The 26,711-nt window shown below is 41.1% G+C and overlaps 1 protein-coding gene across 2 annotated transcripts in view; it reads right to left on the reverse strand.

Moving 5' to 3' along the window:
* neurl1aa (neuralized E3 ubiquitin protein ligase 1Aa) overlaps positions 1-26,711 on the reverse strand; it is an 84,883-nt gene that overhangs the window by 26,097 nt on the left and 32,075 nt on the right. For both annotated transcript variants that reach the window (XM_036137615.1, XM_012876669.3), the window contains exons 2-3: positions 8,637-8,887; positions 8,217-8,538 (exon numbers count right to left, since the gene is read on the reverse strand). In XM_036137615.1, the coding sequence (XP_035993508.1) occupies positions 8,217-8,538; positions 8,637-8,887 (573 nt within the window). The remainder of the gene's footprint in view (positions 1-8,216; positions 8,539-8,636; positions 8,888-26,711) is intronic.

Raw genomic sequence — 26,711 nt, forward strand, 5'->3', positions numbered from 1 at the left:
GGTGGGATTAGCCGAGAAGACAGGAGGTAGAGGAGGATATCCGGGGAGCTTTTGCACCGAACAGATAACACTGGAGCAAAGAGAGAGATGTAGAAAAGGAAGAGATGGACTCAGAAGGGTCTTTGTGCCGGAGGTTTTGCCTTAGGCCAATTTGAAGACCCTGATCGGGCCCGGGCCGGCTTTGAACGCGGGTCTTGAAGAAAACGCAGCATGCTGCAGAGAAAACTCAAGAAAGGGTCCGGCCAAAGGCTGCGTCAGTCTCCAAAAGGTCGGCCCCTTTAGGTCGCCGGCACATTTTAGCTGATAACGATGAGCCTGCTAGGACCTCAGCACAGATAAACTCAATCATAACGTTAAAAAAGCTCGTTAAGACTTATTCCTCGACAAAATCTCAGATGCAGGCAGATTATTACAGCCAGCATGGTGACGTGAAGAACACTCACTGTCACATTCTAGGCAGAAAACTTGCTCTGACAGCTGAACTTATTGTACTTTAACAATAGAAAAAAAACACTTACTGGATAAGATAGCAATAAAATGCTAGAAGTATTAGTTAAAACTCAAACTTTGTAGTTTATTTCTACAACTAGAAGCAGGTACTTTGCATTCAGAACTCAGTGGGGACAAGTTGATGTTTTGGTTTAGTAGCGTAATAAACTCATTTCTTTACTGTTGAGTTTTGTTCAATGAGCTTGATCACTTTATTTTCAGACGTTCAGTAGGAAAAGCAGGAAGGTGGCTTTGAATTTCAATTTAACAAAAACTCTGCCAAAATAAATAAATACTCGACCATGCAGGTTTTAAACTGCCCATTCACATTGATACATATCTGTCTTCAATAAAGATGAGGAAGATTGGCAGCATTATATGAATAACACTCCAGCATCACCCGTCTTCACGTCTGACACTCTGACAGGACAGAATTTGAACTCCAGCTAACTCAGGATCCATTGCATCCTTCGTATGTATCAAAATTAATCAGGTGCTCGAGCCTCGAAAGTCTGAAACGCCATATAACCCTAACCCAGCCTCGCCCCCCCCCCCCCCCCCCACCCCACCCCCCACACACACACACACAGGTATTACAGACTGATTGCAAGAGATGCTGAAGCATCGCAGGTATGACCAATAACAGAGTTACTTAATCTAATGTTACGTCATGCAGATGCTCAGTCTGCACTGACATTCACAGCACACCTCGGCATGTTGAGTGCTTGAACTAACTGCACCTAGTCCTCTTTCTGATTATTCCAGCTAATGGTACACAGTGACACAGTGGTGCTACAAAGAAAGTTAGGTACCCAGTCCTGATGCAGTAAGACCCTGTGAAGTTCACATCCCTCGTCCCAATAAGCAGAGTCATACAAGTTTTATATATGCCAACATACACAGAAAGGAAAATGTGGAAGCGCAGCAAACAGAACAAACTGGAAACAAACAAAACAAAATCTGGAAGTGGTGGATTATGAAAACTTGAATTGGACGTCAAAATTAATTTTCTCTAAAGCTGTTTTTTTTCTCTTCTAATAACTACAGACTGGTTGTTTGGATTCAAGCTGCAAAACAAATGCAACCCAGAAAAAAAACATAAATAAAAAGAATCTTCCTTTAGAAACCCCTTATTTTCTGACTGACAGCTTTTTGTTATTAAAAAATACCGTTGGCCCAAACTTTAACTATAAAATCCATGTTTGCTGAACTTATTTAAAATAAATATTTGCTGACATGTTCCCTGTGCAGCTTTACAATTATTAAACTTGGCCTTAAAGATTGACATTCTTGACAAATCTACCTCGAAACCTTTTTATTATAGGATAGAAAGATGAAAAATCTATCAAGTACATACAGTATATTGTTTGACTGAGTGATTTTCCATCACAGCCGCTGAGAGCCAGCCGTCGTGTTATAAAACTCCTCTCCATCATCCTTCACCCTGATCCTGTTCCAACAATCCGTAGGAGCATCCATCTACACCCATGATCCGGTTAGAAAACTTTCTAATCATTTTAATTTCTTCATTTTAAATCTAATTTTAGAACTACAACCAACCATCCGGAGCAACTGCTGAAAATCAATTTCCTCGAGAGGATTATCAAAGTTCCTCTGATTCCCATCTCAGCACAGGACCCGAAAGGCTGTCTAATTTTAGAACATGATTTATGAGCCGGTATGCGGTTGGCCACCCTCTTTCCTGAGCTGCATCACAAAAAGAATATTTACACCCCGTTTCTGACTCCTGATGGCGTTTGTCACTTTCTAAAATAGGAGGGGGGCAGATATGTGGTGTTGATTTGCCAGCGGGACGCATTCTGAGACCAGCAGGATTCTCTCTATGGACGGTTCTGAGAATAGACCCGCTTCGTTTCATCACAGAGACGTTTAGAAAAACAGGGCACGGCACATAGTTCTTCATCATTCACCATGGTTACCCACGCACAACAATAGTCAGTCATTTAAAACTGACTCCAAATGCCAAATAATGCAAATTCTGGTGGGTCATCTTTGTCTGAGTTTCCACCCCCAGAAATATTCCCTTGGCCAAGAAACACAAAGCTGTTAAATGGGTTTCGCTTGATGTGCTGAGGTTTTTACAACTGTACATTTCCTGAAAATGTCTTCCTGCCAAAAAAACCCCCCCAAAAAAACCCTGCGTTTTCATCTTTGTGTGTTTTTATTGGAGGGCCCATGTGATGCGTGCCGCCTTTAGGAAGGAGAATCATTGCTGCCGAGGCAAACGCTGAGTTTGTGTTAATCGCATTTGGAATCATGGTTTCTCCTCTCTGTGCTGGTTTTCTGTCACCCTGCATGACTGCATGTCAGCAGAGTTCATGGCAGAGTTTATGAAGTTTAAGCAGATTCATTGTGCAGTTTATGACAACCGTGTGAAATAAATCCCATTAGTTATAACTGTGTTATTACTCGTTTACGTTTTTTTTAATTTAAGTTTGTATCGGAGCAGATAGCCTGCCACCTTTTAGGGTAATTTGAAACCATATTGTGAGAATTACTAACAGCATTCATCACAGAAAAAAAAACACTGTGATATTTTGTCCTCCATGTCTCCATTTTAGAACTCCGATCAGGATTTTATTAGAGATTCAGACTGAAGGCAAAAACAAAATAAGGTCGAACTAAAATATGCACAAAATTTACCCCCCGTTACAACACATCTCATATATATGCAATATTTATCATAATATAGTCACTGAAACGCAATTTTAACATCAACAGTAGAATGTGCACTTCATATGGATCATAGGAAGTAATAAATGTTGCTCTTTTTTCTTTATTTTTATTTTTTTAGCTAAGATCTTTGTGTAACAATTCCTACATTTCCATTCAGTGGCAATTAAAGATCCTAATGGGGGGCGGATGTCTCACTTTCTGCCATTTTTCTACAAACAAAACCAGGACAAGGGGTGAATGAAAGCAGCTTCATCAAGAGTTTGGTTGTTTTATAATATAAAGACAAGAAAAAGAGAGAGAGAGAAAGAGAGAGAGAGAGAGAGAGAGAGAGAGAGAGAGAGAGAGAGAGAGAGAGAGAGGAAAACTGATAACAGCAAATGAAGAACAGATTAAAAACGATGCGAGATTGATGGAGCAACGGGAAAATCTACTTTTACTGTCAGAGGTGACGCCGTTCATCATCAGTCAGACATCAGAGATAAAGCCGGTATCAGATGTATAGTAGATCAATCAGACTGTAAAGGTTTTATCGTTTTTGGCTGATTTCCTCTGCCAGTCTTTTAGAGCGACAGTGAATTTCAGCTTTCAGATGGCTTGATGAGATGTTACTCTGCCGTCAGGAGATCCCACATAATCCAATCCCTCCCTGAGGAAAAGCTCTGCAGCAGCTCTTTGATGTTCCCACCAAACCTCAGAATGTCCGCGTTCCTGATAGGTGACAGAGATTGCCCCCCCCCCCCCCCCCGGACACCATGTTTTCATTCAAACTAAATGAACTGCTCCGGCTCGCTTGTGCTGGCAGCTGGATTAGACCCGTTCCCACCCGGGGTCGGCCCGGTGGAGAGGTGTCTGCAGCCTGGAGGGTTTCCAATCAGCCTCCGTCCCATCGTCCTGCAGGACGGACCCACGCAGAGGCCGCCCTTCTTGATTAAAGCGCCGCTGTGACTGACTCATGCAATCCGAGTCCTGCAGGCTGCACAACAGCTGGAATTACTCAGCCCCGCTCCCCCGTGTCGAGCAAAGTCTTGCTGTGTGCCCAAGTGTGTGTGAGTGTGAGAGTGACAGCTAGCGCAGGGAACACGATATATTAGACGACCTTTGTGGCTCGCTGGATTTCAGGCCTATGGGGACGGCTTCAGTCACTCTGAAACTCTGCTGCCAACGTCCACAATATCTGATCTGCCCCATTTGAAGGAAAGTATAATCAATCACCAGGTACCCGACGCAAATGAGATGTTCCCACACCAGACACCTTTAAAAGCATGGCTATATATATATATATATATATATATATATATATATATGGAATCCAAACTTGTCGCCACAAAGCAGGATCCGGCAGAAACAGACTCGCTGCATGGATACCTCTCCTCACTCTCTGAGGGGAATCTCGAACCGCTGCCAGCGAGCTTGCAGAGGTGTGAACGAACTAAATCATCTCAGCTCCTCCCACCCCCCCCCATTCGATGAGCTCCTGTCACATATAATAAATCCTTCTGATGATTCCTGAGAACTTTCTGCCCCTGCTTCCTTCTTTCGACGCGTTAGAAGCGTTGCCCCCGGGGTCTTTCATCGCTCGCCTGTTTTCCTGACCTCAGAGCGGCCTTAGGAAGAAGAGCAAATACTGAGCCATCAACTGCAAAGGAGCGATAGATCCCAGAATATCATATCTTTACTGTTATTTGCAGATTTTGATCATAAATATTCATCAGTTCACATAAATTAAAGGTGTCAACAGCTTCAGTGTCTCCGATGCTGTCGTCTTGGTAGGCTTGGGCAACAAGAGCAATAAGAGTCCATCTGATTGGCCACATATATCAGCGTGCAGAACATGAATATGCACCAATAAAGCATAACATTATGACCACTGACAGGTAAAGTGAATTACGGTAATTATCTCTTCACGTATAGGCATGCCGCTACACCCAAACAGTACTCTGGTTTCATGACTCACTGAAATGTTACCAGTCAACTTGAGAACCAGATTTCTTTGTGGCTTCCCAAAGCTGATTTTTTTCTCTGAAACACACTTTCTAATTTAGTGGCGGACCAGATACTCGCTCAAATCTTGGACAGGTTGGATGCCCTTGTTAGCATTCTATAATTAATTATCGCCCTAATCTGTTAATCACTGACCAAAGGGAAACAAACCGTCGCACCATGGTGAAACTTCTTGGCAGCAGTTGAGGATTGGAGGACAGAGCAGAAGAAAATGGCTCTGCACCGGTACAAAGTAGAGTAAGGGACATATCTTAACATTTCTTTTCTTTTAATAAATATACTTTTTTAAACATTTTTAAACGTCACCTGCAGGTGTTTATAAGTCCAGCTGTGTTCCTCCTGTTTGTAATGCAACATTATAATGGCGTTGGGGTTCAGAGATGCTGGTCGGTGTGTTAAACACTGGATAAAACGCTCTTTATAAATCCTACTGGTAACGTTAGCTGGAAGGTCGAGCCACCGCTCTGCTCTGTGATCCTCCACACAAACTCAGATCCCTGAAAACACTGAACAGAGAAATATCTTTAAAGTGGATGGAATAATTTAAAAAAAGTCTGTATTTTTTTTACTGCTTTATAATTCTCTTCAGCGTTTTGCGCCCAATGCGAGGTGAAAACAACGAACAAAGTCATCTTTCTGCAGGAGTTAGAGCCTGTAAGTGAAGCGGCTGATGGGAACCGGCAGATGAGGCTTTCAGAGGCCCGTGTGTGTTCGAGGACTCGTGTGCTGCATTGTCCTCGCTGAATGGAGGCTCAGCTACAAGCCAACGGCTAATTTACATAATGAGAGAGCTGCAGCGAATAAACAAGACCAGGAACCCGACTCAGCTTTCTTATCCAATGCCATCTGCATAGTGAACACTGCCTAACCTCCAAGGTGGTGTGAGGAACTTTTTCAGCTTTATTGTAAAGAAATATTTTTTAGTAAGAAAGAAGCAAAATGGTCCGGAGGGAATACATATGATGGTTTGTCTTTTATCTGAAACTCTGAGGCAGAGATCAGATCTCCTTAGCGGTTGAGGAAGTAAAGGGTGAAACCGAGGAATATGGCCTCAAATGTCAGAGCCAGGGGGCTTTTCTGAGGAAAGGGAAAGGTTCATGGAGCATTACACACAGAAATGTGATGTAAAGAGCTGATGCGGCTCATTTTCCAGAATCACAAAGAAGTTAAGGCTACTCTAGAAAATGTAAGTCTATGTTAGCCCCTGGTGGCGCTTCGCTCCTCTGCACAAGCCCCTGTTTGTGGGGGCAGATGTCAGTTAGATGCTCAGCAGAGGAACAGTAGTCCTTCCTTTCTGCAGACTGCCTAGCATATGGCCTGGTGGTGCAGAAATAACACAGAGAACTGGGCTGGTTAGCTTCAGAGTTGTGCTTGAAGCTGTTTTTCTTTTTAAGCGAATAGACTTTGCAGAGGTTTCAGGCAGAATCTTTGGCCCGGTGGGCTCAGCTTAAAGCAGTTTCCTACAGCTGGAGTTTTCAGAGGGTGGTACCGGGTCGTTTTTAAGTCTTTGTGCCAATGTCATCGATGGCGAGGAAAAGATTACGAAGTTGTAGCTTACAAAGTAAACATTAAAAGCCATATATCAATATTTTAGATCGCTTCCTTTTTAGATTATAAGATTACAGATCACAGTAGATAGAGCCATAACTGAGCCACAATCAGCGTGACTGAGCCGAAGATCGGTCAGATACGTCTCGGTGATGTTCAGCAGCTTCATGGAAGGTTGTACGGTAAACAGCGATGGCCACTTACTTATGAGATGAGGATGTGCTTACAGTCAACAGGAGAAGAGAAAAACCTGCTTTGTTGACTGCAGGAATGTTGCAAATGGAAGCACCAAGGTGAGAGCAAAGCTAAACAAAAAGAGAATCAGGCCATGTTGTTCACGACTTCAAGACGTGTTTGCAGACTTCTTGGCTGTATTTTACAAGCCAGGACCTCAACTTATCCAACACTCAGGAGGCTGATTGTAACAAAACTGATAGTCCATGTGGGGCTGATGCCGGGGCCGTTCACCTCAGTGCAGACTTCAATCTGCTCCCGTTTTATAATTTAAACCCACCGCTCTGCGCAATGAGGCCCGTCAAAGAAAAAGGTATCCAGGAAAAACCTCAGGCAGAATAATATGCGGAAAACATGAAATTCAAATGGTATCGCTGAAGATTGAATTGACAGTCAATAAAAAATAACTAACATTTTCATGTTTTACATTATCAAAATGTTCACATCACTCTCACCTCAGATCTATACCATGTATGGGCATAAACGGCAGTAAAAGTCAATCCAAGTGGCTAAATATATGTGGAAAGCATAGTTTAAATACATAACACCTGAAATAGTGTAGCCAAGTAAATATTCCTTTAAAACAGTCCTTTGTACTTACAGTTGTACACACATTAGCTACATTTACATGGACAAAAGCACTAAAAAAAATTAGACAAAGTATTTCCATCTTTGCTGAGCAACAGCAAATCGCAGACGAAGCAGTATTGTACCCACTTTGCCCAGGATGAACAGGTTCCAATTATGGTTCAAATGTTACTGAATAAATAACTTTGAGCTCTTTTAATGTTTCGAATAGAAAGCTTGCATCGGGAGCACCGACAGCTTTGCTTCTTGACGTATTTCCGCCACTCACCAACGCAGAGATACGTCACATTTACGTCGGGCGCACATGCATCGGGTCAGGGTGCCAAATTCACAATAACTTAATCCTGACAAGAGTTTATATGCATGTTCATCGGATTATCAATCAGCATAAACCATCGGTCTCATTCGGGATACAATTTCATTCCAACGGAGCTTAATCTGAGCACAATATTCTGATTGGCTTGTTTACATGACACTGTTTTTATTCCAGTCGGCCCTTTACTCCCATTAATTTTGTCCATGCAGCTGATGAGCAACACTAAAAGGAGAGTGAGAAACCTGACATCCCCTTGTACACAGTCTTCTGTCAGTGCTTGGTGAGGCTTTCAGCACACTTAGAAGGTTTTTAGTGTGTCTAGGATTGATTTAGGCCGTCTTACCTAGCAGCTGCACACCGCGGGTCAGACCGTAAACATCAATGAGCGCCCAAAGCGGCTCCGCCGTGCGGACCCCGCTGAAGAACAGCATAGGACTGGACTCATTAATGCGGTAGAAGACCCGGCCTTTCTTGTCGACCCAGAAGGCGATGACGTTTCCCTCGTTGGCAAACTCTTCAGGCAGGGCTTTGGCCCAGAAGCCGCTCTGGGACACCAGGTCGGGGCAGGCGTACTTCGGCAGGTTGTCTGGGTTTATCCTGGAGGGGTCTTTGGAGGTGAAGCCCAGGCGCAGAGCTCCACTCCAGCAGCACTGCTTTTTAGTGATCTGGGAGAAGAATTACATTTGTTCTCATTGACATCATTTATAAAAAGATCACTTTTGAAATTTCAACACGTATAGTTAGAAAAGAGGTCAAAAAGTACCTTGAGGCGGACTTGTTCGTACAGCGCGATGGGCCTGTTGCTGAAGGTGATGGCGTTGCAGAAACTGGCCTGCCTCTTGACGGTCTTCTGGGCCAGGTCCATGACTATTTGGGATCCCTTGGTGTTTGGATGGAAAAGGAGCGGGCTGACCGGGAAAGGCCCGCCGACGCTGCCACACTGGATGGGCAGACACCTTTTGGGTTTGTGGTGACATCGGTGCGACGTGGACGGGAACGGGCCTCCGAGGGAGTCTGAGGCACAAGAACCAGAACAGAAATGGAAGTTTTAAATAGGAAATAAGTCTGGTTTCTATTTTATAATGTCTCACAGATACAAACGCACTCCCCCATTTTTCAGTTTTTACAAATAAAAAAGCTTTTTCAGACATCTTGAAATCAAGCTACGAACAAATGTAACATTTCTAAACTCTTAAATGTTTTATTTGGCCAACATGACAGATACATTCAGATATGTCTTGCATTAAAAATGGAAATATTTTCTTGGTAAATTGGATTTTTTGAATCAAGTGGAAGAGTTGAAGTCTCTAAATTTAATCTGGTATAGAAGACGCAGTTCTCAGGCAGCACAGAGAGGTTAACTTTTAACTTTTCAGGTGAAATAAGACTAATTACCTTCTACAGCTGAAGTCAGTAAACGTCTGCTGTGTAATTTGTTCCTGGAAGTCTAAACGGCTCCCTGGAGGTTTTGCTATTATTTTAAAATCAATTCTGAATTCAAACATTAAGAAAAACTGATCCCATGTATATTTTTATTTTGTGTAATTGGCATTTTTCTCTGGAAATTTGGCTCCTTTTAAAAAAAATTCTATAATGAGCAAAGTAGCATTTTTAAAAATTTTAGGTAATTGTGTCAAATCAGAGGGAAGTCAGACTAGACACAAAGCTACTTAATCTGTATTTGAGAATGTTAAAGATATATTTTTCAGGTAAGTCAGGTAAGCAGCACCTTCAGCACCGACCATCAGTAAACGCACCACAGCTGAGCTGTGAATGTTTTACGCCGTTAGGAATCAGATTTCTGTGATTTTTAAAATATATAACGACGTGCTTAAAAGTGATTACAACAGTGGGGTTTATTTGCCCGGCAGGAAAAACACGCTGGTAAAGAAAATAAATCTGATGATCATAACGGACCTAAAACAGGAAATGTTCTGTCTGATTCATCACAGACAAAATCTGTATCAACAGATTATATTCAGAGCTCAAAATCAGGGTTGGCCTACAAAGCTGTGATGAATGTTCCTCTTATTTGACTCACTTCAAGTGCAAAAATGAAAAGCTCTTGTGACTCTAAGATGAGTTTGCAGCATATATAAAGTTCTCCCACAGGCTTTGTTGAAATATGGGCCTATTCAGCCCAGCGTCGTCCTGTTTTGTCTGCTTTTTGATTGGTTCATTTCTGTGTGATTGTTGTGTGGAAAATGCTTTTTCAGGTTTGCCGATTAAGTGATGTTGAACTTGGAGATCCCATAAAGCACTCTTTTTTTTTCTTCTCAATCAAACTCCAGGCAGAACTATTCCAGCACATGTTTGGATAACCATCTATGGGTAGAAAGAAAATGTGGATCAGAAAGATTGAAGGAAAGATAATGTGTTTTTTTTTTAATTTTATTAAAGTGTTAGGGAGAAAGCTGGGGATTCAGTCCACTGTTCCCAGCAGCCTGCCCAGAAAAACAGGGCGGCAGTAGAAAGAGTCTGGGTGAAATTATGGGGAATTGTGCATTTACGGTTGTGTGGATTCAACCCAGCCTTGCTCTCCTTATCACAGAGGACTACTTGATTTTAACACACTATGAACAGATAGAAACAAGCACAGCGGTTGCAGCAGATGTCCTGTTGAGACCTGATAGGACCACAGTGCCAACGGTCCCAGAATACAGCTTGCTTTGTGTCCTCTCCTCCTTTTTGTCCTGCTGGGTTTATGTAGTAATGACCCTTTTCAGTTTTACACCCTGTAACCATGTCTACAGTCCAATCTGGCCCCAAAATAATAATAAAAAAAAACCCAACAACTGAAGCCTTTTGTCTTAAGCAAAGCCAACGAGGAGCAGCATGCATGGGTTGAATGCGGCGGGCCCACGTGGTCGCAGCGCAGGCAGATTGAGCTGAATGCATTAGCAGCCTCTAAAGAGGCGCAGCTGCTGTGGAGGAAAACAGGCTACGTGTGAATTCATGTTCCTTAGCAACCCCCTCATATCTGAACGCCTCAATCGGCTCACTTTGCAGCCATCAGTTAGGACACAGATGCCTTTTGTTTACTCGCACCATGAAAATATATTTATAGACCCAGAATCTGGTCATCTGCAGCTTCTCTGTCTGTTTTTCCAGGAGTCTGATCAACAGAAGCAGTATCGACTTAAAGAGTAAAAACATCTGCCTTAAAGCTATAGTTGGTAATCCTGTCAGAAACACTTTTTTTTATGCGTGAAATGGTCCTTCCATCCTGACAGTAGTTAATACATTATGTGTTCAGAGTTTTGTTCCTGCTCTCACCCCCTCTGTCCCCCAGGTTCTGGGTGAATCACCTTCTCTACTGGTTGTCCCACATATCATCATTCTGACACACTCACATAACACCAGTGTGCGCGCTCGTTCCTTCTTAGTTTCTGCTTGCTGGCTGCGCACTTCTAGTGTTTATGTACCCTATTAGCTTAGCGGTTAGCTTCACTGTTAGCTATTCATTGTAGCTCCGCGGCTCTTACCGTAGACTTTGAACATGGCTGTGAGTCACAAGAAGCAAACTGTGTTCATGTTTATGAGAAGAAGAGGAAGGCATCAGTAGAAAGAAATAAGACCAGAACGGATTTGGGAGAATTTTTTGACGTGGTCCCCCCGAAGGAGTGGAAGAAAAATCGCTGACCTTTCTTTAATAGCTTTACTACTTTATTGTACACTTACGACAGATTCTAATTGCAGCAGGTTTATTCATAAATGCATAAACATAATTACTTGTAAACTAACAAATAGCTTATCCACAAAACCTTTTTTGGGTTCAAACTAGAACAGTGGTGCTGTGTTGAGCCTTGTTCCCCAAAGTAGACATTGGGGTCCCGCTAGGGGTCATGCAAGATCTAATGAGCAGTCTTTTAATTATCTCTAAGACAATCTAGATTTGAAAACCTTGGCTTGAAGTTAGTTTTCCCCATAAGCAACAAACAAAAAGACGATAGAACGGTTTTCCTGGGTGTCTGTGGTTTAGACTGTTATGCAAACACCACTCATCCATAGGTTATGCCTCCTGGGTCTCATACTAATTCTGACTCCCATAGTTCCGTCAGCAGATTTAATGATGATATGGGAGGGATGGGTGGAGTTGCAGTCCTGCGGGAACAGGCCTGGGCTGAGAGCATAACCCTGCGGTACTCCTGTATTCAGCATTTTGTTCAGTAACTTCTGGTTTGCTAACATACTCTGGTCTGTTGGTGATAAAATCTGTAATCCATGAACAAAGAGAAGTGGGAAAACCATTTTTTCAAGATTTATGCTGTGAAAGCCAAATCTCTAAAAACAACAGGAATGTATCCTGCATTTGTTTGGTTGTTCCAGGTAGGACAGGTGTTTAGGTGAAGTAATAGCAAAGTGTGTGTTCTTCAACCAAGAACGGTAGGGGTACAAGCTGAAGGCATTATTTTGTGAGTTAGAAGCTAAAATGTACTTGAACCTGGCTGTTAGGAAAGAAAATACCTTTAGCTGAAACGTTTGGTACTTTTTTGAGAAGAGTCCCAAAGCTTTTCTTTGAGGACTGTGCATCTGACAATTCTTCTTAAACATGACTTCTTTCAGACATAAGAGTTGGATGATTAATTAACAATCACGTTTAGGTAAAAATCATTTTGTGGATGTAGAGCATCAAGCTCTGAGTCATCTGAAAATTACCAAAATTGAAAATAGGCAATGATGAATTTAAAACTGGGAGAACTTGACAAACAGAGGCAGCCAAAACTAGGCGAGCGACCTGCGTATGAATAAAAAGAAAGGGCAGGCACTGTCTGACATTTCTATGCTGCTCAGGGGAACAAAAAGCTAATTAAAAATTTATAAATTCTCGTAATTCATTCAATGATAGAAACCTTGGCATCATCAGGGTGTCACTGATCCATCTTAATTCTCCCTTTAGCAGGTAAAGAAGGTCTATTTATCACTTCTCGGTACTTGTTTTAGTATAACTTTCTCAGAATGTGACACAAATAAAAAAATAAATGAAAGAAAAAAGACTTGAAATTTAATACAAGTTGCAAAAATAGATACGTTGCAAATTAGTTTTATTGGATTGAGGAAGGAAAACAAAATGTTCAAAGGTAGAATTAGATGAATACAGATGCACTATGTTATTAAACTCATGAACATTTAACATATATGTAGTAAAAATCTAAATTTCAAACTACAAATGATTTTTCAGAGATGAGGACTAGAGCTAGAAGCCTCTCCTGCGGATCTGTCGTTAAAATGAATGTATCCAGTATCAGCATGCTTGATTTAAAAAAAAATGGCTCTAAAGAATTACAATAAATATAAAAAGCAAGTAATACAATCACAACATACACAGAAAAACATCTGCATAGTTTATAATTTATTTATTTAATGTATTTGTCTTACACCAGCCACACATGCTTTACGACTGTAGGGCTCCTGCAGCTTAATCCATCAAAAATTTCACAATAAACCATCAACACAGTCTGCAGTCGTCTGGACTTGCAGAAAAAAAGCCACATTGCAGAACTGAACAGTTTGTTTTAACAAATTATATAGATAATTGTGTAATTAACAGCAACACACCTTAATTTCTGTGAACATTAGGCTTTGTGTTCCATTCTGGGACCTTCATGTAAAAACCTGAGAGATTTCAGTGTTAAACAAACCCTAGCAGTGTTTCTTAAAAAGCTTGCTAAACTCTTTTTTTTTTTTTAAATTTAAGCAAATTACCGTTTTGGGACCAATAATAAAAATCTTCAGAAAAACAGAAATATTTCTTATGATTATCACTAAAAGAAGAACCTGAAAGTTTTCTCCAACAATTACCTTATTTAGATCTGAGGATTTTAGTCTAAACTTTGCCTTTTCTATAGCTAAAAATTACCACTTCCTCTTCAAGTGTCTCTGTTTCCGTCTCATGACAGATCTGTGAACGACTGATCAAACATATATGATTGAAGAGGAACTATGTTTTCAGCCTTTTTTCAGGCGTCTAAAAGCCAATGTTTGGACCATGATTATCTGGTCTTAAGAGGTTAAAAGCACAAATAATGTTCAGATTGTGCAGAGAATCAGAGAAAACCCAGATAAGCACCTGAACGTGGGAACACAGGAGCCAAACGAGGTGAAAACATTAACAGCTATTACAACACCAGTTCTGCAGCTCCCTGAGGGATTCAAGGCTTTTTATTGCTTAAACAGATATTTTTAGGACAGAGAAATTTCCCATCCCACATGTGAAGTGGCTTGTTGTGTGTTTTGTCCTCCACCTTTTACCACTGCTGTTGAATGATTTTCTAAGTAAGACCAGATCTGCTGGTTTGGATCTCATTTTCTTAGAAGTGCTGTGTAGCAACAGGGCAGCAGCACTGGGGTTGTTCCACCCCAGGGCTTTGAGTCTGTCTGAACACAACCAGAGGTTCTGCCTTTTGTTTCAGACATCATTTAACCTATAAACAGGCCTCTTCCCGCATGTAGTGGCTCTTCTTCCAGAGATTTGACCTTCCACCCACGTTAACCGCTTTTCTCCAGGTCATTTTAAAAACCCTTGCCAAACTTTCTGTCAAGTGAAACTCAGTTCTGATTTGATGCAGGTGGTGAATCTTCACGTATTGTTTGTGTTTCCTCGACAGTGGAAACATAAAGAGCCGTACTCTAAAAGGGTTTGTCTGAATGCCTGTCAGTACATGTCAAAGTCCTTAGAGCTACTCTAAGAAACTCAAAGAGGACCTCATAGTCAGTCCTAACTTTAAATATTGACTGACGTGTTGAATTTTGAATGTGAGCCGGTCTGTTATTCAACAGAAAGATGACAGGTTTGAAGCTTCAAATGTAAAAAACAGCCTCAGTCATGAAACTGTATTCTGACCACAGTAATAGCGGACATTTCTAGAACTTAGTTAAGTCTCTCTTCAATTAAAAGTGTTTGACTTTGTTTTGCTTTCAGCCAAGAGTGAACCTAAAATAAGAGTTGGGAACATGAAATGTGAGACTTTTACAGGTATCAGGGGACTGTTCTCACAGCAGGGGGTCCACTGACAGAACCACTGTCGAAGCAGAAACACCAACCATCCCTCCAGCTAGGAGAAACAGGAGTGAGTTAAACTGAATCAAGTTGGTTCTGTGAAAGTAAACAGCTCCTCAGACACATGAAGATATTTTTTTTTCCTGTTTTACTCACAACAGTTCTGGTGCTGAAAGCTTTATGCTGCAAAAAGGGGACAAAGTAAGTAAAATATTCTTGAAATCTGTGTATTTTCCCTTTATTTGAGCAGGTGAATAAGATTATCTGCCAGTGAAATGAGTATTTTAACCCTAAAATAAGATAATTAGATAAACTGCACTTGAAATAATAAGATGGAGATGAGTTGTGACTATTTTAAGAGCAATAATCTTATTCCATTGATAGATTATCTAAACTTTCCTGCTCAAATCAAGAGGAAATGCACTCATTTCAAGAACACTTGACTTGCTTTTAGTTCCCTTTTTGCAGTGTAGGGTTCAGGTGTTTTAGAAAATGCTGAATTCATTTTTTAAACCTCACCTCATTAGACTCAAAATTAGGTTGCAAACTCTTTCCTTAACCTGGGATGAGACCAATAAACTATGAATGAATGTAAGATTGTTCATCAGTTTAAATCAGAATATTCATAAAACTTTCCCTCAGTAATAGTTTGTAGAAATTAGTTAGCATCAGTGTCTTGTTTTTTTCTTTCATCCATTTTTTCTTCTTAAGTGGGATCGAGTCATGGGGGGAAATTATCTTGGAGTAAAACCCAGAACTTTGTTTCTGCAGCAACACTCTGCAGCTTATTCCATAGCCTTCCCAGTCCAGATCCAGGACCAGAGCAGCTGTACGGGCGGGGCCTCCACACAGCGGGACATGCCCAGAAAACCTCTAAAAATTTCGATTGATATTTCTGATCATTTCTTTGGAGGATTCATTCTAGTTTTAATCTTAAATGAATTGTAATCTTTAAAACTACAAAGAAATGTTCTTATTCTTTTAATTGTAACAGATATTTTTCAACAGATAGAGATCAGGTCATCCCATAGACAGATTTTGAGATCACGTGACTGACTTGGATGAATCAGTTCAGGTTTTTGTGGATTAATCCCACTACACGTGCTGCGGGTGAAAATCCCCCCCCCCCCCCCCCACACGCACCACCTCATCAGCATGGATCCTGCATCCTGTCAGTGTAAATGTTTCCTGCTAACGTTTATGCAGACGGCCGCCTACATAAAGCGGAGTTTGCTCCCAGCAGCCGTTTCACCAAAGGTTGAGGATGTTTTATTAGGAACAAGCGAGGAGAACAGCTCGTGTTTCATTAGAGCCGTAGTTGGCCCCTCTGATGACAACACGAGACGCAGGCCTGCGCAGCTAATACCTGTCATACCTCAGTGAACATCTCTGTGGTGCTGCGAATTAATCTCCGTTTTGTCCTGCTTGTGATGGTGAGTGAGCGAGCGTCACCGTTTCTCTGGCTGTTACTCACCGGGGTCCAGCTCACTGGGTTAGCATGTGACTCTGAGTGGTAGGAAGGGTGGAGGGGAGATGTTCCAGAACCTGCTTGGTGTTTGGTTGGCCAAGGTTTGGCACCAGATTAAATGTTCTCACACGGAAACAGCAGTTTAAGGAATTAGGCAGAGGACATCGACCTGATCTTTATTGTACAAATGTTTTTTGTTTGGGACTTAAACATTTTTACATTTTTAACAACTGAACCTGGAATTTTATCGAGAATTTTACAAGCCAATATCTGATAAGTTTTCTTTTCTCTCTCTCTCTTTTACAGTCTACATCTTGGGACTCTCCTCCAAACTCTTGCATGTCAATTTCTACAGACAGTTAAAGGGTTTGGCTGTCCTTACACTGCAAAAACGGATCTAAAAATAAGTAAAATGTTCTTAAAATGTGTGTTTTTGTCCTAGATTTGAGCAGGTAAATAATATTATCTGCCAATGGAATGAGTATTTTGACCCCTATAATAAGATAATTAGACATCCTGCACTTGAAATAAGATGATGGAGATGAGTTGTTTCTATTTTAAGTGCAAAAGTCTTATTCCATTGGTAGATCATCTTATTTACCTGCTCAAATCAAGCACAGATACACTCATTTTAAGAAAATATTACTTATTTTTAGTTACGTTTTTGCAGTGTATCCTTGTGCATCTTTTTCCTTCCACTAAACTGTCCAGGCTACAGCACTTTTTTTGTGCTGTTGACGTCCTTTCAGTGACTGTCTGCTGGACAACTGTCCAATCAGCAGTTTTTCCCCCTTTCCCATGATTATGTAGCTGTGCTGTGCCGATAACACAATCTTTCTGCATTAAAGACCCATTTTTAATGCATGTTTTGAGAAACTGAATTTTGGATTTTCATCAGCTGTAAGCCATAACCATGAAAATTAGCAGACATAAATGTTCTATGTGAAATTAATCTATATAACGTGGGTTTCACCCCTTTGGATTTAACGTCTGGAATAAATTACTTTTTCAATTGTATTTTCATTTTTGACATGCAGCAGCAGATCATATTTCTGTCAGAAATACAGTCGTTCCCTATTATTTTGCCCCAGACAGCAGTGGCTTATTTGACGCACCCAGAACCATCTGCCGCCAGTGTTGAGCACGCTCTGCGCTGACAGCAGCAGTTTTCTGCATGAGGAGATGTGTTGGGGCTTGCTTGACCTTACGGGGAACCCTGAAGCTCCTTCACTGCAGCTCAACCTCTCAGCTTCAACTTCTTGATGATCCAGAAAACTGTTTATTCAGATGCAATATTCTCACAGCAGTTTCCTGAAATTCAGATCGTTTTAATGCAAAGTGATCATAGCTGGAGTTAACCACCGCCAACATGCTGTGAACACCCAATGATTTCAGTATTGCCTCTCTTTTATAGCAATCAGTATTTGACTAGATTGAGCTGGACTCTATCACAGCCCCACATCTTCACTTGTGCTTATATGACCGGACTGCACTGAAGTAATCCTGAAAATGGGACTTTCTTAAAGAATATACAATTTAAGATAATAAAACTCTTTGCATTGGTTTAAGCTGCATCAGATCAACCTGCAAAATAATCCAACAAAGAAAACTGCCACCAAAATAGCACCTGACCCAAAGCAAAAAGTAAAGCTTGGGGCAAGATTGTAAAAGTGCATACTATATTATCTGTGCATAAAGACTCATTTTCCAATAAAATCTAATTTTCCTATTAGCACCGTTCTAAGCAGCGTCTATAGTGCAGTACAGCAAACCAACACTGGTATTAGCAGGTAACATTGACCCAGATCTCCACAGTTACGTCTAATTTTAGCCCCGTGGAAACACAACAAGTCCATAGCGTTCATTCTTAGCAGCCTATCAGAGCTGAGGACGTTCAGGTAGCCCTCATGTCGGCCCACTCCTTGTACATGTTGCTATGTAAAGCTCGGATTAACGCTCATCCATGGAGACTTCAGTGAAAACACACACACACACACACACACACACACACACACACACACACACACACACACACACACACACACACTCACACGCCTTGAGTCTGTGTGTGTTCATCAGAGCAGCTCCTCTTAAATCTTTAAGCCGTTTAGGAACAAGGGAATAAGCTGCATTGGGTGTAACGTCAAATAACCACCGTTGTAAAAAAGCAGTGACTTGCACACATTCACAAGTCAGGAAAGCAAAGCAAGTAAAATTGAATTTATATAAGAATTAATACAGAACAGTGCGTCATAACGAGAGGGATCGCAAAAAATACATTAAAACCGGCAGCACACCGGTTACAAGACAAACGCTTAGGTCCTTACAGAAGATGCATAGAAGCAAAAGTTCCTCAATGTATTCTTGTTCTGGGGGAATGCAACCAAACTACAAGGAAGAGTCCAGAACAACCTTTAGATGCTCACAGGACTTTTAAAGAAAAACATAACAATGAATTAGAATATTCCAGATGTGAAGAAATAAAAGCTTGAATGATGATTTTCAGTTCAGAGCTAAACAAACATTTGGAGACTGAAAACAAAGCAGAATTGAAAGTTACACCAAGGGGACCAAACCTTCTCATCCCTTTAAAAAACAAGGATTTCACTTTCTTTTTTAAGTTGGAAAAAGCGCTCAGCCATCCAACGCTAAATACAATCGTTGCACCTCTGTAACAAGTATCTTAGTGGCAAAAACAGAAACACACCTGAATATCATCTGCATAGAAGTGGCAGAAAATGTCTTTGAATGTGCTCAACACCTGCTGAAGTGAGAACACATATAATCAAAAATAACAAGGGTCCCAAAACACAACCTTGTTGCACACAGTTCTCAAGAGAAATGGAAGAAGATCTAAACTTAGAGAAATAAAGAAATTAAGAAAACCTCTCCAAAGTAGAACCCCACACACCCAGCCAGTTTCTCAGCATATAGATCATGTTGTGATGGTTAACAACCAAAGCAACAGAGGGACAGAAAATGTCTTGTTATCAAAATGCCATTGGAGACGCCATGAAATTATCAAGATTACTAGAACTGCTGTTATGTGAACAGCCAGAACTTTTTCTAAAATTGTTGAGATCCATTGACTAAACCGTAACACCCGTGTAAAAAAATCTCTGCACGAATCAATTTTTCTTTTCAAAAATTTGCTGGAAGCATCATTTATAAGATGTCAAGCAGCCTGCAGGGCAGCGACAAACAATGCCTTAATGATGTTTACATAGCGCCGTCTGCATGATGTATTCACCCCCACTGACTCGTGACAAAATGGAATCTCAGCCGTGATGCAAAAGCAGCCGAGGAGTGAATCACATTATAATAGCTACTATTAATCACACATCATCATTTGAGGCTCCCAGGCCCCGTTTAGGATTTACAGCATTAAACGCACGGCCTCAAACTCGCAGCTCGTCTCTGGAGCTTTTTACAGCGCAGCTCATGTTTCTCACACGTGTGCCAGATGCTACAGGTAGTTGGTGGGAAACCCAATATGCAGATCACCTGTGGTACTGGCAGTAACTGAAGCTGTAAAGCTGCTACTCTACCTGGACACAGGATGCAGGGATTCTATGCAGGCTCATCACTCATTAGGTTGAAGTGCTGCTAAGCAACACAGTGACAGATCAGTTTGTTCAGTCAGCATTGGGGCACTGACGGATGACTCACTCCCATGTTAATGAATAAGTGGGGGGTGGCGGTGAGAGAGCCTTCTTTTCCATATATTAATACAATAATTTTGATAACTCAATTTTTCTTCAAATACTTAAAGGTCATAGCTACAACTTTTTCATTAGAATTTTTTTTTTCCAACATAATACATCAACCGAACCTCCACAGTGGTGCAGAATAAACATAATAATTTTACTGAAAAATAAATGCAAATGCACAATGATTTGTGCCACCCTCCGTTTCTAGGTAACCATAAAAGAAATTGGTCATATGACCACACATTTGTGAAGAGTCAGCCGTTGCACTCATCCTGCAGAGAAGAGAGCCTCATTGCATGAGGGGTTAGCACAATTAAGGTCAAAAAACAGTTTTTTCTCTTTCACAGTAAAATTTCAATGATCAAGATTTTTTGATTGTTATGCCTAAGCAGTCATAGACCTGTTTAAAAACATTTCACATACAATTTAGAGCTTCATTAAGCTATGCTATGAGTCTATACAGCTAGCATATTGTTAGCTCAAAAATGCTGGATAATACATTTTTACAAAATGGTAGCGTTGGGGTGATCTGTGCCAGAGTTACAACTCACCATCACTTGTAAATATTATTTTATTGTAATTGTACAAAGTATTCTTACACTTTCTGACTAAACTATGTGATATTCCTAACTTTAGACCAAAATAGAAGTAGACCTTTAAAACCATAAGGTAACAAGGTTGGTACTTCTGCTCATTTGGGCTATATATCAACATTCTGTGACCTGAAGGGGGTCGAGGAGTGAAGTGAATGTTAACATAGCATCAAAAACAAGTTTCTCTCTGACAAACCTTAGAATTTAGAAATATTTATATAGCACCAATTCACAAAACATGTCATCTAAAATCTCTTTCCAAAGTCAGCTTCCATCAGATCCTCCAGGTTGGTGAGAAAGTTTCCTCTCTAAGGAAACCCAGCAGGTTGCATCAAGTCTCTCCAAGCAGCATTCACTCCTCCTGAAAGAGCGTAGAGCCACAGTGGACAGTCGTCTGCATTGCTGATGGCTTTGCAGCAATCCCTCATACTGAGCATGCATGAAGCGACAGTGGAGAGGAAAACTCCCCTTTAACAGGGAGGAGAACCTCCAGCAGAACCAGAACCAGGCTCAGTGTGAACGCTCATCTGCCTCCACCCACTGGGGCTTAGAGAAGACAGAGCAGAGACACAGAAAGCTCAGAAGCTCACATTGACCCAGGAGTACTTTCTATGTTAGATGGTAATAGAGGATGATCTGCCTCCCCTGATGATGTCACAGCTAACAGAACGCTAGACCAGGTGTGCCTTCTATGAAGATAAAAAAGACAGAGAACCAAAAGTTGAAAGTTAAAATAACAATGCAAACTGGAGAGCAGTAGGAGAACTCAGCTGAGTGAGATAAATAGGCCCTGATGTCCTCCAGCAGCCTAAGCCTATAGCAGCATAACTACAGAGATAGCTCAGGGTAACATGAGCCACTCTAATAGAAGCTTTGTCACAAAGGAAAGTTTTAGTTTTAAAAGTAGACGGGGTGTCTGCCTCACGGACCAAAACTGGGAGTTGGTTCCACAGGAGAGGAGCCTGATAGCTAAAGGATCTGCCTCCCATTCTACTTTTAGAGACTCTAGGAACCACCAGCAGACCTGCAGTCTGAGAGCGAAGTGCTCTGTTAGGAACATACGGGGTAATCAGAGCTCTGATATATGATGCAGCTTGATTATTAAGGACTTTATACGTTAGACGAAGAATTTTAAATTCTATTCTTGATTTAACAGGAAGCCAATAAAGGGAAGCTAAAATTGGAGAAATATGATCCTTCTCGTTGATTTTCATCACAACTCTTGCAGTAGCATTTTGATCAGCTGAAGACATCATACTGCATTTTGTGGACTTCCTGATAGTAAAGAATTACAATATTCCAGCCTTGAATAACAAATAATTGTCACAAGCCAGTGGTACATGTCCATTTACTAAGGATATATTAATCATGTCTAAAGTGGGGGACGTTAATTAAAGGAAATATTCCCTTAAATAACTTGGTTGGGATTGGGTCCATCATACAAGTTGAAAGTTTAGATGAAGCCAAAATTTGAGGCCTGATGACACTTGGTCAATGTTTGAGTGAATTTAAGATTATTTCTCAAGTTAATTATGGTAATACATTTTAAAACACTGTTGTTAAAATAATAAACAAAAAGCAATGTAATAAAGATGGCCTACCATGTTTCTCAGCTGACTGTGCTGTCAATAATTCACACAGCACTGACCTGATAGTGAAAGGTGATACCCTGCACCGATGAGCTACAGCTGAAGTCGCCCCCTACCACCCACCAATCTTGTCCTAGATAATATATTCTCTTCATGCGCAGGATCATACAGCAGGCATAAATAAATCAATCAACAATCAATCAATAAATAATATCTCAGGGCCACTGAGGACAATAAATCCCACCAATGCTTCTGTGGGGGGAGGGGGGATCATTTGCAGTGTTTACTGACTGAAGGCAGGCAGGATGTCATTAGCCACTGACTCGGGTCGTTATGTGGGTGCTGAACTGAAGGTGACCCGTCATAGGGGTGAAGACCTGGGTGCACACACAATGCTGCACCAGAATATTCATGCCAGTAGTGTTGATGATTCGGAGCAGCAGAAGCCATCCCACTTTGAAACACCTCAACAAGATCTAATATCAAGGAAAATATCGGCAGCCTTTAATTGCCATTAAGCATCCTGAGCTGTAGAAGCACCAGCTTTGCATTTTCTGGGTGCTGAATTGAGCACGAACACAGACAGACGCTTCATGGAATCAGCCTCAGACGCTGGCCCACTTTCAGTCAATCGGACCACAAAAGTGGAGCTCCCACACACTCAGCGGTTACGCAATTATCGACCGACCAACTCAGCATCCAAACGCAGCTCAGATGCTCTCTGCTGCCTCACACTCCATGACGGAAACAATGTGCAGAGATGAATTTAACAGTGAACCAAACCCCATTCCTTTTCCAGCATATCAGACTTTTTATGCTGAGGCGTAAATTAAGAAGAAGAATCCTTTGAAATCATCTTATTTTTTTATTTTGTTTCACTGCACCAAGCAGATAAAAAAAAAACTGTTGATGAAATATGATGCTTTCTATCAATGGCCAGTTGGTTGTCATGGCAACAGTTGCTGTTTAATTTTAAATTCGGTGTAACCCTCTCCTCTTCCTCTCCTCCTCACCTCCACCAAACAGACTCTATGTTTGCTTTAATCCAAAACCATGGAGGTGATTTACCAAATAATTCCCAATGCCAATCGGCATGCTTGTAGAGGAGTTAAAACGAGACATAAAGTTACATGAAAACTTTCATAAAAGGCTGATAATGTTCCAGTACATCTGGTGTAAAGCAAACAGCATTACAAAATTAAAGGTATTTGTAGATTCAAGCGTGTTTGTGGTAGTTTGATGGTCAGGGTCTGCTTTGCTGCTCCAGGACCTGGACGGTTGGAACAAAGATTTCTGCTCTGGGTCAGAAAGTCGTTGAGGAAAATGTCCAGCCATCAGTTCATGACCTTAACTTACAAGCCCACTTGGGTTACGCAGCAGGACAATAACCTCTTATTCCCACATAAAAAAATAAATAAATAAATGAAGGTTTTGGACTGGCCTAGTCAAAGGCTGGATTTAATTTAATCAAGATGCTGTGGGAGGTACAAAAGTAAGTTAATGTTTCTACTTAGGGGCCAAGTGGCTTTGGATAGCTTTCACTTTTATAAATTAAATTATCATTTCAAAGCTGCATTAAGTGTTTACTTAAGTTATCTTTGTCTGATGGTGAATGGCTTGTGCTTGTATAGCGCTTTAACTAGTCCGAAAACCCCAAAGGGCTCTATACTACAATCAGTCATTCACACCCTGACGGTGGTGAGCTATGTTGGTAGCCACAGCTGCCCTGGAGCACACTGACAGTATATTTGATGATATCAACATTCAATTGTGACAAAAAAACTTTCAAACAGAAAAAAAGTGCACAAAAGCTTTCTCACGGCTCTGTATGTACACGGTGAAAGGCTTCTACCTTTACGCACTTCTTCTTCTGATACTTATAGGCAGAGAAGCACAGTTACGTGGCGTATAAGAGAACATACTCTTTAAAAAAAAAAAAAAAACATAACCTGGACGTCCCACATCACAAACCAGGCCAGCAAAATCATTGGTTCTCCTCAAACCTCCCTTTCAGACACGCTCGGTGATCCAGAAGGCCACCTTGATCACAGATCCTTCTCATTCCCTCCATCGCTCCAGCTGCTCCCATCAGGCAGAGGGTTAAAGTCCCTCTGGCTCAGAGAGCCATTGGAAAAAGACATTTATTCTGTTTGCCATATCCACCCTGAACATTTGAAAATAAGAACTGTACATTATACACGTTAAACAGCTGTATGTAACAGTGCCCTAAAATATGTTTTAATTAGCCTTTTATGTGCTTTTTTAATATGTTTACTGTAGTGCGGGCATAATGTTGTTACAGCCCTGTTGAAAAAAAAGCCCCTGGGACAGTTTGCTATTCTATTCTAACCTGAAACCATTCCTCATTCAACATAAAAAATAGAAACAATACTGAGGGCCGAATGATGTAAGAAAAATATTTCAATTCAATAGTAGTGCTAAAAACTGTGATGATGATAAAGTGCGAATGTATTTTTGAATACAATGTCACATCTGTTGTACTGCACTACTGTTCAGTCTCAGACGAGCCAATCTACCTTAAAACCTTTTGAAAGGCTTTATAATCGGGCTTTACATTTTTTGATAAAAAGCCAATCTTAAATTTTGTAAAATTTTGTAAATCTCAGCTATATAAAGTTGTTTCTTAAATGTTTAACTAGACTTGCACCTGAGCCAAGACTGGAAACCTCCAGATCAACAAGAGCTGCTACCTGTAGAAACGGTAAACTTCCATTTTGCAAAACATCTGTTGCTAAAAACGTTTTTCTGTGAAAGGAACCAACCTGTGGAATATTAAGACTCTGACTAGACTTTCCACCGTTAAAAAAACTAAATCCTGGCTCATACAGCAGCAGAAACAGTCTGACCATGTTATATGAAATGCATAAGTGTACGTGTATATGATGCATGCACTTCTTTGATCTTGAGTGGATGTTTTTATTTTATTACAGTGATTTTATTAGCGCTAACTAGTTTCTGGATATTTCTGATTGTATTTATTGTAATTGTTTTCATTTTTAATTTCTTTTAACTGTTGAAAGCCCTTCAGGGGACATGTGTTGCGAATTAGCTATGGCTATAGGTACTATGATACAGGCATCCGATTATTTTTTATATAATAAGCAATGCTTATTTTATCCGTCCCGACCAAAAATACACAAATAAATAAAATAAATCCTGGCCTTTAGGACTATGGCCCCTTAGCCACTAAAGGTAAATATTGGATCTGCGTATTATTGGCCTTTTGAGTCCCTCCATTAATGTAATATAACTGGTTATGGTTGCAGGGGAGCAGGTGGCTATCTCCAGTGATCATTGGGCGAGAGCTGATGTATACCCTGGTCAGGTCACCATTCCATCCCAGGGCATCATAGAGACACAGGATAAAAAACAACCGTGCAAGGACAAACTCACACCACAGGGCAATTTGGAGGGACCCATTAACCTATCAGTCATGTTTTTGGGCTGTGAGAGGAAGCCAGAGTACCTGGAGAGAACCTGTGCATGCACATGGAGAACATGCAAACTTCTTGTAGAAAGACCTCAGGCCAGAATTCATACCCAGGACCATCTTGCTGCAAGGCATCAGTGCACCTTGAGTCCCTCCAGCTCACCAAATATCCTGTCAGTGTGCAGAGTGTGAATAATTCACACCTGGCATGTAAAATGCTACCAAATATGGCCTCCAGGCAGTCCTCTGGATTCTACACGCTGTTATTGTGATGATGACTGTGATTGTGGTTCACCACATTGTGCAGCTCTTATAATAACTTTTTCAAAGTCAGATTTGGTCGGATTAAATTAACCTTTTCTTATCTAAAATATGTAAGCAGCCACGGATTGTGTTTACCAGCTTTCAATTGTTAAAGCAGTTATGAATGGCTTTGTAACAAGAACAGCCAGGCAGTTGTTTTTATACTTTTTTTCTTTAATCAATTACTTTTCACATAGAGAGCAAACCTGACAAAGAGTATTTTTCTGGAGTGTTTAATCTTGATCCTGCAACAGAGGAGCTCCTCCTGCCGCTCTGCTTAAAGTAATTGGATTCATCCTGAGGCTTTAATTAGAGAAGATCAGGTGGTCCAGACCAGAAGAAGAACCAGGGTCACAGCTTAACCTCCTGTAGATCCAATATTAATTTATAGAGCATAGAGTCTGCATCGCAGTGATCCTCTCCTGCATCTCTGTGGTGCTTGTTGCTGTTTGTCAGCCTAACGCCGTCCTGTTTTACTCAGGAGCTCCATTATTGATCTGCTCAACATGCTGAACATGCTGAGCTCCACATGGAGCAGCAGGAAATCAGCCTGAGAGCTGCGCGTTGTCAGCACACGGGACAGCGCAGGTTGGCTGTCAGAGCGCAGCTGCAGCTCTCTGAGCGCCTGTTTATTAACGAGGGAAACCACAGCAGAGGGAAACCCCGCAACTTCCCATCTTTCCACGGCTGCTCCTCCTCAGCCAGGCGGCTCAGGGTAAACACC

Source organism: Fundulus heteroclitus, chromosome 5, assembly GCF_011125445.2.
Source record: "Fundulus heteroclitus isolate FHET01 chromosome 5, MU-UCD_Fhet_4.1, whole genome shotgun sequence".
Taxonomy (NCBI): Eukaryota; Metazoa; Chordata; class Actinopteri; order Cyprinodontiformes; family Fundulidae; genus Fundulus; species Fundulus heteroclitus.